Source organism: Bubalus kerabau, chromosome 21, assembly GCF_029407905.1.
Source record: "Bubalus kerabau isolate K-KA32 ecotype Philippines breed swamp buffalo chromosome 21, PCC_UOA_SB_1v2, whole genome shotgun sequence".
NCBI lineage: Eukaryota > Metazoa > Chordata > Mammalia > Artiodactyla > Bovidae > Bubalus > Bubalus kerabau.
This window is the reverse complement of record NC_073644.1, coordinates 44063764-44076842: the sequence shown is the minus strand read 5'-3', so window position 1 is coordinate 44076842 and position 13079 is coordinate 44063764. Positions and strand designations below refer to the sequence as shown.

The 13079-nt window shown below is 45.3% G+C and overlaps 1 protein-coding gene across 7 annotated transcripts in view; it reads right to left on the bottom strand.

Moving 5' to 3' along the window:
- Positions 1 to 13079, bottom strand: part of PTPRM (protein tyrosine phosphatase receptor type M) — a 661836-nt gene that overhangs the window by 61019 nt on the left and 587738 nt on the right. For all 7 annotated transcript variants that reach the window (XM_055559596.1, XM_055559598.1, XM_055559597.1 and 4 more), the window contains one exon: positions 10032 to 10068. In XM_055559596.1, coding sequence (XP_055415571.1) covers positions 10032 to 10068 — 37 coding nt within the window. The remainder of the gene's footprint in view (positions 1 to 10031; positions 10069 to 13079) is intronic.

Genomic DNA, 13079 nt, shown 5'->3' with positions numbered 1-13079 from the left:
AAATAGCCAAAGCGATCTTGAGAAAGAAGAATGGAGCTGGAGGAATCAACCTACCTGACTTCAGGCTCTACTACAAAGCCACAGTTATTAAGACAGTGTGGTACTGGCACAAAGACAGAAATATAGATCAATGGAACAAAATAGAAAGCCCAGAGATAAATCCACGCACATATGGACACCTTATCTTTGACAAAGGAGGCAAGAATATACAATGGATTAAAGACAATCTCTTTAACAAGTGGTGCTGGGAAATCTGGCCAACCACTTGTAAAAGAATGAAACTAGAACACTTTCTAACACCATACACAAAAATAAACTCAAAATGGATTAAAGATCTCAACGTAAGACCAGAAACTATAAAACTCCTAGAGGAGAACATAGGCAAAACACTCTATGACATACATCACAGCAGGATCCTCTATGACCCACCTCCCAGAATATTGGAAATAAAAGCAAAAATAAACAAATGGGACCTAATTAAACTTAAAAGCTTCTGCACATCAAAGGAAACTATTAGCAAGGTGAAAAGACAGCCTTCAGAATGGGAGAAAATAATAGCAAATGAAGCAACTGACAAACAACTAATCTCAAAAATATACAAGCAACTCCTACAGCTCAACTCCAGAAAAATAAATGACCCAATCAAAAAATGGGCCAAAGAACTAAATAGACATTTCTCCAAAAAAGACATACAGATGGCTAACAAACACATGAAAAGATGCTCAACATCACTCATTATCAGAGAAATGCAAATCAAAACCACAATGAGGTACCATTTCACACCAGTCAGAATGGCTGCGATCCAAAAGTCTACAAGTAATAAATGCTGGAGAGGGTGTGGAGAAAAGGGAACCCTCTTACACTGTTGGTGGGAATGCAAACTAGTACAGCCACTATGGAGAACAGTGTGGAGATTCCTTAAAAAACTGGAAATAGAACTGCCTTATGATCCAGCAATCCCACTGCTGGGCATACACAGTGAGGAAACCAGAAGGGAAAAAGACACGTGTACGCCAATGTTCATCACAGCACTGTTTATAATAGCCAGGACATGGAAGCAACCTAGATGTCCATCAGCAGATGAATGGATAAGAAAGCTGTGGTACATATACACAATGGAGTATTACTCAGCCATTAAAAAGAATACATTTGAATCAGTTCTAATGAGGTGGATGAAACTGGAGCCTATTACACAGAGTGAAGTAAGCCAGAAAGAAAAACACCAATACAGTATACTAACGCATATATATGGAATTTAGAAAGATGGTAACAATAACCCTGTGTAAGAGACAGCAAAAGAGACACTGATGTATAGAACAGTCTTATGGACTCTGTGGGAGAGGGCGAGGGTGGGAAGATTTGGGAGATTGGCATTGAAACATGTAAAATATCATGTATGAAACGAGTTGCCACTCTGGGTTCAATGCACGATACTGGATTCTTGGGGCTAGTGCACTGGGACGACCCAGAGGGATGGTATGGGGAGGGAGGAGGGAGGAGGGTTCAGGATGGGGAACACATGTATACCTGTGGCGGACTCATTTTGATATTTGGCAAAACTAATACAATTTTGTAAAGTTTAAAAATAAAATAAAATAAAAAAAAAAAGAAGAGCACAGGGCTGAGTAATGTCTGTGATCAGACCTTTGAGCATATTGGCCAGTAGCTTTGAAATTAACCTGGTGAAGAAAAATTATTGTTTCAGAGGAAGTTTGTGGACAAGTTGTTCCTTGCGCCTGTTCATTTTGCCTTGAAGATCTGCAGATAGAGAGTAAAATGCAGGTGGGCCTGATGTGGAGGGCATGGCCCTGGGTGTCAGGGATACTGAGACCTCCTCAGAGGTCTGCATGTAAGTCACACTTCCTCACAGTCTCCCTCCTGAAGTTTGCAGACCAGAGAATATTCCACTTTACTGACCAATACTTGTAAACCAATCTTCAGTAGGATATGATAAGTGAATCCAAATGTAACCTACAACCCCTTGACAATGGGGGAACAGCTCAGCAGGAAGAACAATAGCAGCTAATGGAAAATCTGTACTTGAGGAGCGTGCAGAGCTGGTGCTTGGAGGGATAAAAACAAAAGATGTTTACTGAAGGCTTAGCTTTGGATATAAAAAAATGTTTCAGTTCTACTGAGAAATAATTTCAAGTGTTCATCTCTACCTGGAAGCCAGAACCCAGGAGACAAAAGCTCTTTACAGAGTGTGTGGGACTTGCGTTGACCCTCTGACAAGTCGACCTGCTGAGTGAAGCAGTGTCCTGTTCTAAGCACTGGTATTTACTGCTTCAGATGCCTGGGAGAACATAACCCATAGTCATCTTTCTGAAAACCTTTATTAACAATGTTCATACCACACAGGGTATGTGGATGAAATTCAGAAGAAAAACAGATGAAGAGTAAGCAGAATGAAAAGTTTCAACAGCAGCGAAGTTTCAACTGTTCTACAGTAGTGGAGGACCTGGAGGTATTTTCACTGTAAACTTTCATGACCCACATTTTTATTATTTTCCTTTTCTGTATTTTTTAAAAAGCCTTATTTATTTATTTTTTGGCTGTGCTGGGTCTTTGTTGTTGCATATTGGCTTTCCCTAGTTGCAGCAAGTAGGGGCTGCTCTTCGTTGCAGTGGGGAGGCTTCTTATGGCAGTAGCTTCTATTATTGTGGAGCACAGGCTCTAGGGCACGTGGGCTTCAGCAGCGGTGGCACACGGGCTTAGTCACTCCAAGACAGCTGGGATTTCCCTGGATCAGGGATCGAACCCGAGTCCCCTGCATTGCATGGCAGATTCTTAACCACTGGACCTCCAGGGAAGCCCCTATTATTTTCATGTGAAAGTCTGCCCCTAGCTCAAAGTCTTAGGAGAAAATCTGTCTCAGGTTTCTCCAAGTTAGTAACAGATTATAATTATGGACAAATAAGACTGACCATCTAAGGTGTAGATGGAGGTGATTATATATGCACCAACAGAGTCAGAGGGGAGCTAAACAGTGACTTTGACAAGATGGACTGTCTACAAAAACAGTGCCTCAATTTACTGACACGTCAAAAGAAAAAGTGTCCACCAGAATAGGAGTTAACCAGTCCTTAACTTAGAGAGGAATCACATATACTGAAGACAAATATCCACCTGTGTCAGCAGACATGTCATCAAGCCAGCAGGAGGCGTCCTGTGGCCTGGGTGGAATATTCCAGTCCTGACTGGTGTCGGGCACATGGCCGGCAGCCCCCCATTTGCTCGTCTGTTCTTCCCTTCATTCCCTCCCTGGCTGCTGCCAACCCACTGGTCATCTGCTTCATTCCCGCCCTTCACCAGGCCACGGGCAGATACACGCTTGTGGATCAGTGGATGAACTCTGTGGTTCTTCTTCAGATGCAAGCCAGGAAGTGGTCTTCTGCTGAAGCATCTGCCTCTCTGGCTGGCCTGAGATGCAGACTGCCCTTGACAAATGGTTCTGTCTGATGGACAGTAAGTATCTGGTATCGCGTTTTCGCTATCAGTTCCTGCGTCTATGCCAGTATGACTTGGTGCCCTGAAACTCTGAACTCTTGAGTGTTCAGAGTCTCTGAGCAGGAAAGATGAATATCTTTCTAATCCTTGTTAGATTGTGAAAATTCATACAGTTAGGCTCCCGACAGCTACTTCATTATTTCTTCTTTCCTGAATTGGGTGGGTTGGCCACATGACTGGAATTCTGAACTTGGCCTTGATCTGGCCATGTTGAGTCTCTTTGCCACCAGCAGCATTAGCTCCTTGGACCAGCTAAGCCCTGGACCAGCAGGTCTTCCAGACAGGTGTCCAGAGGCCCACTTGGGAACAAGGCAATTTCAAATACCCAGAGTCATATTTCAGGACATTTAAGACCATTTTAATTAAAAGGTGTTTTCAGATATGAACATATCATAGAAAATTTGCTTTTAGAGAACTGCTACATAGAAAGGGCTTCCCTGGTGGCTTAGATGGTAAAGAATTTGACTGCAGTGCGGGAGACCTGGGTTCATTCCCTGGGTCTGATCCTTGGGTTGGGAAGATTCCCTGGAGAAGGGAATGGCAACCGACTCCAGTATTCTTGCCTGGAGAACTCCATAGACAGAGGAGACTGGCAGGCTATAGTCCATGGGGTCACAAAGAGTTGGACATGACTGGTTACTTAGAAGGAAAGGGTTGGATCCTAGATTCATTTCATAAAAGATTCATCACGTGACTTTGAGGGGTGACCTTCATGAGGCCCACATAAGCGGCAGCACACAGTGCCCAGTGGGGATCACACATTATCCAGACATAGAGAGACATACACCGCACGGCACAGGCACTCAGCTATGCATTAGTTCTGTATTCAACCCCTGCTTCTCTCCATGGGCCTCAAGTCTTCTACTATGAAATGAGACAAGTAATATCTTAAATGGTTGGAGGATGGAAATTACATTAACTTAGTTACAGCACAAAGCCTAGTCCATAAATGGCACTTGATATTGACTGAACGAATGGACAAAGAAAAAAGCTGTGTTTCAGAAAGAATAGTATTATATCAACCCTAACTACTAAAACATAAAGGAAATATATTGATTGCATTTTCTTAAATGAGAAGGAATCATGCTTAAAAATGAACAGTTTTGAAACCAGAACATATTGTATTTAATATTAGAAAACATATTTTAGTCATATGCAACCTGGATCGTTGAATAAAATAAAAACTACAGCTATATTCCTGTCATTACTGTTGTCTGAACTATTCATCTCTACCCCAAATTTTCTTATGGTTACTCCCTGCTATCTTTGTTTCCAGGTTTTTCTTTCCAGGATAACTCCACACTAACTAATCTTCTTAAAGCACTGTTCTCACCACCACACAGCTTAGAAACACCCTTCCTTTTCCCTCCCTGCGTCTCTGCCATTCATTAAACAAAGCTCCTTGTTCAAAGCCTTTTAATCAGTGTCGTCACTTCACCTGTTGGTTCTTTGTTCTTAGCACCCCCAACCCCCCAATTCAAGGGTTTTAATCTGGAGGGCATAGAATTTTTCAGGCTGGACTGTAGAAAGTCAGAGCATGCCTAAACTTCCATGTAAAACTGTGTGTCTGTGTGAACTTTTCCTGAGTGGCGATCCATTTCAACCAGCAACTAAGACCACCCCAGGTGCCACGCCCCTCTCAGCCATCTCCTTTGGGCTCCTACTCCTCTTGGATCTCGGGTGTCCTCCCACTCGGCCTACCCTCTGGATTAACACCTGTCTCCCTATCCACCTGTCTCCATTCCTCCGAGACCCTGGCCAAGTGCAGGTGCCCCACCCCTAAACTGCAACGTGAACCCCAGATTTTGTGATGCAGGAGGATCCTCTGGGCAGGATCCCCCTGTGTTTCCATGCGTCTCCAGCCCACAGAGTAACCTGGATGTGAGTCAGAGGGAGCGGACAGCTGTGTCTACCACAGACTTACAGCCATTTCTTCGGTAAGTACCTCGCACTGCCTTTCCTGAGTTCTCTGAAGCAGGACCCTTGAGTCAGTTTGAAAAATTAACCTAAATAATAGTAAAGAGAAACTTTTTCCAGGTGGCTTAGACGATAAGGAGGCCCAGTAATGTGGGAGGCCCAGGTTTGATCACTGGGTTGGGAAGATCCCCTGGAGGAGGGCATGGCAACCCACTCCAGTATTCTTGCCTGGAGAATCCCATGGACAGAGGAGCCTGGTGGGCTACAGTCTGTGGGGTCACAAAGAGTGGACACAACTGAGTGACTAACCCTTTCCCTTTCCTTTCTCTATCACCCCGAGTTCACGAATGGTTGTGGAGGAGCGGTTCTGATGTGCACAGCTTCCTCCAGCTCACGGCCTGTGTGGTGGTCTCTTCAGTGGTCTCTATGGGGCATCTTCTGATTGATTATGATCCATTCTGGGTGACTCCACCCATCTGAGTGAGTACTGCCTCTCTCTGTGAATCAGCTTTTGAACCCCCAGCTCTACCCTGGCTCTGAGTGTGGACTGCTGCTGCTGCTGCTGCTAAGTCGCTTCAGTCGTGTCCGACTCTGTGCGACCCCATAGACGGCAGCCCACCAGGCTCCCCCATCCCTGGGATTCTCCAGGCAAGAACCCTGGAGTGGGTTGCCATTTCCTTCTCCAATGCATGAAAGTGAAAAGTGAAAGTGAAGTCGCTCAGTCGTGTCCGACTCTTCGCGACCCCATGGACTGCAGCCTACCAGGCTCCTCTGTCCATGGGATTTTCCAGGCAAGAGTACTGGAGTGGGGTGCCATTACCTTCTCCGTGAGTGTGGACAGGTGGCTACAAACATGAGTTTCTGTCCTTTGACCCCTGTGTGGCAGGTCCTTAGTCCTAAGTTTATAACTGTATTAATATCTGGCCAGGCAGATGTGAAGCAGTGAACAACGGGGCATCAATATATTCACTGCCAGATGGAGAACAATTAAAAGGTGGGGAGACGGGAAGAACACACTCAAAAAAGCCAGCACTCTGGCTTGAATGTAGTCCCTTCAATCTGCAGAAACATTACCGTTATCACCAAAGGTCAGAGTCAGTTACTCGTAGAAAAATCAATAAAGTGGAGGGAGGGGGGAGAGGCTGAAGGGATACGGTCATGACATGCCCTCTGCATTGAGGGGACTTGCTAGGAATCTATGTATTTCCAACTCTTGGGGATAGAACTGGTTGTCAGGAAAATGGACCATTCGTGTAGTTTCAGGGGTTCCTGCTGTGAACAGATTTTAAAGACTCGTCTCAGTGCAAAGTAGAGAGGCAAAAAGAGCAAGGAGGGATTTAAACATGGCATCTGCCTGTTAGTCTTCATCACTCCATTTGTTGGATTTAGAATCAGGCTGTTCGTGATGCTGATGGCCACCCACGAACATGTTCCATCTTGTCCCGGTCGATTACTGCAGATGAGTAGAAATCTTTATCACTGGCTACCTGAGGCCACCAGTTCCACTGTGCCTGTGGTACACTGGAGACAAGACATTCTGACTTTTTAATCCGAACATCATGGTCTGAAGGTATCACTCGTAACAGGACGGGTACTATCTGGACTGAACGTTAGATTAAAAATCAGCTCATTTCCTCCTCTTCTGCCCCAGCAACAGTGATGCAAGAACTGCCAGGTTGTAAAGTCCAGCCTGCGGCCCACCAGTCACCGAGGAAAGGGCCATGCTCTGTAGGGTGTGGGGGGGCCCTTCTCTGCTAAAGGGCACCGTGGTGGTCTCCTTCAAACTGAGGACATCTGCCATTTCTCATCTGTCTGCAAATATATCTGTTCATTAATACTTGATAGGGTGAAGGCTGCCAACGATGGCTGCAGAGCAAATAAGTATCATTCAAACTACTTCTAATGGGGCCAGAAAGTGACTTCTGTTATGGTATTTTTTTCTTCCAGGGGTGACCTCCCTTGGGGACAGAGGGGCAGAGAGGATGAATGAGGGAGGGGGCCCACATAGGACTTTGGGGTCTTCAATCTGTACTTCCATTGGCTATTTGGTCACATGAATCTACAGCCCTCAACTGTGGATATTTAAATCAGATTTAATTTTCTGGTTATACTTTCTATGAGAACGCGGGCTGCTCGACAAGAACTCAGAAGTGTTTTGTATATTTTGCAACAAAATGTTCACGTAAATTTGTAAAAACTGCAAATGTCCGATAATCATCCCATGTATAAAGCAGAGCTGTTATGACCTGACTTGGGAACATTCTGGCAGCCTGGAGGACAGGTGTGAAGCCCCAGTATCGGTCCACTCTGTGTGGAAGCTCCCAGGGCTGGACTCGGGTCCAGATATCCTCGCTCTGTCCCAGATGTGAGACAGACCAAGTGCATGCTTTCTGGAGCCCTTAGCATCTCCTACCAAGGGCCGGGCTTCTGCCAGGCTCACAGTGGGCGCTGTCCGTGCGGTTCTCCTTCCGACAACAAAGTGACCTTGGAGGGAGGCACTGCTGCTTTCATTCCAGGGAAGGACGCACACTGGACCCAAGTGCAGCATCCGGACATGATGACACAGCACTGGACTCTGAGAGTGGTGCCCCCCCAGGATTTTGCTGTGGCCGTGGGGATCAGGAGGATAATTCCGGCCACACCCAGAGATTGTCTGCCCCAGAGCTCTGCTGCCTGACACCTCCAATGGGGAAGAGCCAAATGCAGCTGTTTAAACTTGAAATCCAGTCCCTCTTCGCAGTAGATACACTCTGAGTATCAGTGGCCACGGATGACTAGTGGTCACCATACCGGACGACACAGACAGAGAAGATTTCCACCAGAGCAGAGAGCTCTGCCGGACACTGCTGCTCTAGGCGCCGGGACTCTGGTGTCTGGCTACGACCACCTCTTCTACCTCCTGACTCACCACTGACCTTGGCCTCAATCCTTCAGCGCCTCCCCATTCCTCGGGGCCCAGTGGACACTCACTCCCTGCCTCCAATTTGAGACTTAACACTCACGATTTCTTGGTATCCTTGACTTTTTCTCAGGCACCTCCCTGCCAACCCCTAACTGGTGGCAGGTTGCATCCGTTTGGTTTCCCCATGCCTGTTTCTGGGATATGATGTGTTACCGAAACAATGATTAAGTGATACAACACAGAGAACTCACTCTTCACTCGTCCCTAGCGCTTCAACCCGAGTGGGTGTCTCTGTTTCCCAGCACTTCCTCTGTTCACCTGTACTGACTCAGCAACCTCTCCTTGAAAGCCTCAGTCTCTCATGATCCTCACTCTCCACAGATGACCCGCCCCATCACTGGTGGGGAAGACGGTACCGAAACCATACCGTGTAAATGTGTGCAACTGAACCACTTTGCTGTACAGCAGAAATCACCACAGCACTGGACGTCAACTGTACTTGAATTAAATAAATTTAAAAAAATCACGCCATGAACTTCCCCGACACATTCCTCTGGCCTTCCGTTTCCTTTAGCCACGGTGAGCCACCAACTGCCTTCTACCCAGGAGCACGGACTTGTTGCTTTCAGATTGTCGCTCGTGATGTCTCTGCCAATCACACCTTCCCCGCCCAGGCTCACCTCTGCCACAAGGCTGCTTCTGAACAATCCCACCTGAAAGCGACCTCTTTCTCATCTGAATTTCTGAATTTCCTTAACACCTTATCTGTACCTCTCACAAAAGGTGTTTTTAAAATAATAATATTAATGTTTATTATAATATTTACATTAATGTTTATTATATATTTTCCTTAACACCTTATCTGTACCTCTCACAAAAGGTGTTTTTAAAATAATAATATTAATGTTTATTATAATATTTACATTAATGTTTATTATATTTATATATCAATATAAATTTAGTAGATATTAACTTTATAGATTTAATATATTGATTTTATATTGATATATTAATATAAATATGTATTTATGTAATATCTATTATATTAGTCATATTTATAATCATATACCAATCATATATTTTATATTAATCATATAAATATTATAGTAATAATAACAGTATTGAAATAGGTGTCATTTATCTTATTTAATTTTCACAAAGGACCCATGATGCTGGCATTTGTTTTCTTTTAGGCTTTTAAAAACTTCTTAATTGGAGGATAACTGCTTTACAGCGTCGTGTTGGTTTCACACAAGGTTTTAAGTATACAGCCTGTGCACATGTCTTCCCTACTAACTCACACCGATGTAATAAGGTGCCTGCTGGATTCGGCTCACATCCCCAGCAGCGATCAGCTAAGGTCTTTATACACAGAATATCCAGTATCTATTTCTTCAACGAATATCTATACATCTATTCTAGCAAGTGTCAGATTAATTGCTAAGGCAGGCAGAGTTAATTCAATAATTAATTGATGAACACATTTCCTCTACTGATCTCAATATGAAGTTCTAACTGAATGATTACATCGCCAGGACCTCTGATGGGAAACCAGGAGTGCATGTGTTGATGGCTGGAAATGCGATCAGCCCCCGGGTCTACAGCAGCATGTGATAGAGTTCCTGGGGAGGGTGAGCTGGGTATGAAATGACCGAGAATGGGCAAACAACCAAAAAAGACATCAAAGCTGGAATCAACTTACCTTGTGTAGCAATATAATGATTGGGTCGATGATAACCCTAAAAAATAAATGAGAAAGAATATTAGACAAACTTGAAAATCAATAAGCAGCACAGAAGTCACATACTAAGTTTGCCAAAATGAATGCACTTTCAAATATCAACAGCTGCATCCGGGAAGTTACATTACCAGACTCGGGACCACTGAGCATCTCTTAATAAGCCAAGGCGCATCAGTGTGTAACAGTTCTGATGCCTGCACAGTGAGGAGTGGGTGAGTAACTTAATCACACACAGGCTAAGAGATGACGGATGAGCAATAAACACTAACAACGTATGGATTTTCTGAAATAACATGACCACGACTCTGATTAGAGTGCAAACTGGCTAGAAATATGCAATAGAATTTCATTTCTGTTTCGGATGTTATTGGCAATGTGACAAAGCCTTAACTCATATTCTGTTATATCGGTATAGACAGTCACATCAATAGTAATGTGCTGTGTGCTGTGCTTAGTCGTTCAGTCGTGTCCGACTCTTTGCAACCCCATGGACTATAGCTGGCTAGGCCTCTCTGTTCAAGGGATTCTCTAGGAAAGAATACTGGAGTGGGTATACCAAACATCATTTTTAAACATTACAGATACCAAGATATGATGCTGTACCAGGACCAGGAATTTAAAGAAGCAGAAATTCTGCAAGACCCCTTCCTTTTATCATGACTCTACAAGAAGGGGTAAAGATGAAAATTGGCACCAAAGCAAGAAGGGAACAGGGACATTGCAGGTTAGTCAACAAGTTAAGTCAACTTAGAGAAAATGACACACAGGTAACACACAATATCCTGTAATAGGAAATGGCTACTCACTCCTGTACCCTTGCCTGGGAAATCCCATGGACAGAGGAGCCTGGTGGGCTACAGTCCATGGGGTCACAAAGAGTCGGACACGACTGAGCGACTGAGCACGTGCACGAACATATAATGTTGCCATAGACCTTAACACTTCCTCTTTCTCTCCCCTGAGAAGGCACAAAACACTGCCCAAAGCCAGACGGAAAAGAGAGCAGAGACTGGAGAGGAAATGCCAACTTCTCAGACCACTTAGGTTTTTTTGTTCTTGAAAGCAAGTCTAGAAGAGTGAACAACTAAAGCAGACACATTCTTCTCTACCCCGACCGGGAGTAGGTCTCTGACACAGAGGCACAACAGATACTAAGCAGGGTTATTTTGATGGGCACTCATTTCCTGTCAGCTGATAAGCTCCACGAGACACGACCTCGTGGGACTCACCACTGTCTGTGTGGATCTGCAAGGTGCTGGGAGAGGGGAGGGTCATTTGATGGGCCAGGTCACCATCAGCCAGCCTTACTTTGACTCCCGCCAACCCACAGTTCACTCTCCTCTCACTTCCAGATCCAGTCACTCCTCTGTGCTGACCCTCTGACCTCCTGGTTCACAGGAAGAGCCCAACTCCTCACTGCCACGCACTCACCTGCCCATGACCTCCCTCACCCCACCACCTGGATGCTACCCCCTTCAGATCCCTCCACATCTGCCAGGCGCGCTCCTCAGCTGGGCCTTTCCTGGGGCTGCTTCCAAGCCTGGAGGCTCACCCCCTTAAATACCCACCTGGCCCAGACCCCCACCTTCTCAGTGGAGCCAACTCCAGCCACTCTATTCCTCCTGATGTCCAATATACCAGACTTCAATGACTTGTTTCATTTATGGTCTCTTTCTCCCCATTAGGCCATTAGGTCCCTAATGTCAGTGCTTAGTCTTCTGTTTTGGCCTGAATTGTTCACAATTACAACACCAGCAACTCAAACAGTTACTGACATGTAATAGATGCTCAATAAAATCTCACTGATCAAGTGAAAATCGGTCCTGAATACTGACTCTTTCTCTATTAAAAACAAAAACAAAAACTAATGAATCTAGTATGTTCAGGACTTTTATGTCCTCTCCTCTCTGTGTCCCTACTCAGCCATTCTTTTTTTATTTTAATCTTTATTTTTGGCTACTCTGGGTCTTTGTTGCTGCACACGGCTTTCTCTAGTTGTGGTGCACGGGCTTCTCATTATGGTGGCTTCTCTTGTTGCGGAGCACACGTTCTAGGGCTTGCAGGCTTCAGTAGCTGTGGCTCACTACTGGACCACCTGAAGCCTTACACAGCTGTTCTTTAAAGCTTAGTTCAAAAGACCCCCTGCTGCTGCTAAGTTGCTTCAGTTGTGTCCGACTCTGTGTGACCTCATAGACGGCCTCCTACCAGGCTCCTCTGTTCCTGGGATTCTCCAGGCAAGAACACTGGAGTGGGTTGCCATTTCCTTCTCCAATGCATGAAAGTGAAAAGTGAAAGTGAAGTCACTCAGTCGTGTCCGACTCTTAGCGACCCCATGGACTGCAGCCTACCAGGCTCCTCTGTCCATGGGATTTTCCAGGCAAGAGTACTGGAGTGGGGTGCCATTGCCTTCTCCGCAAAAGGCCCCCAGGACAAGCCTAATCTGATCACAGCTACTGCTCAGATGGTGACTCAGAAGACGCTGAGGGCTTACAGCATCCTAGCTCGTGATGGGGCAGAATTCAGCAGGACCAGACACTGTCCCTCTGCTCAAGGACCCCAAGGGCTGGAGGGCTGGACTGCAGTATGAACAGGGCTCCCCTGGACTCTTCCCCAGGGAAGTAGCATCACAGCATAGACGGTTCTTACTTCAGATTCTAAGTTGTGAGGCCTCGGGGAGAAGGTAACAGGTCTCGGGCACCTCTGGGCATTCCTGTCAAGTTCTCCCTAAACATTTCCTGAACAAAGGAATAAGTCAGTGTGCCTTAGGAGGAAACTTTGAGTTAATAAAAAGTTCTACCTTGGGTTGGGTATGTTTCTGGTCATTAGCAAAAGGAGGGACTAGAGGTGTATGAGACTGAGATATGAATTATTCTTCAAAATATCTTCTGTCAGCCCCCACCCTCAACTCTATAACCCCCAATGCCAAAACTTCCCGATGAGCACTACCCAAATAGCCTGTAGAATGTTGTTGTTGTTCAGCTGCTAAGTCGTGTTGGACTCTTCGAAACC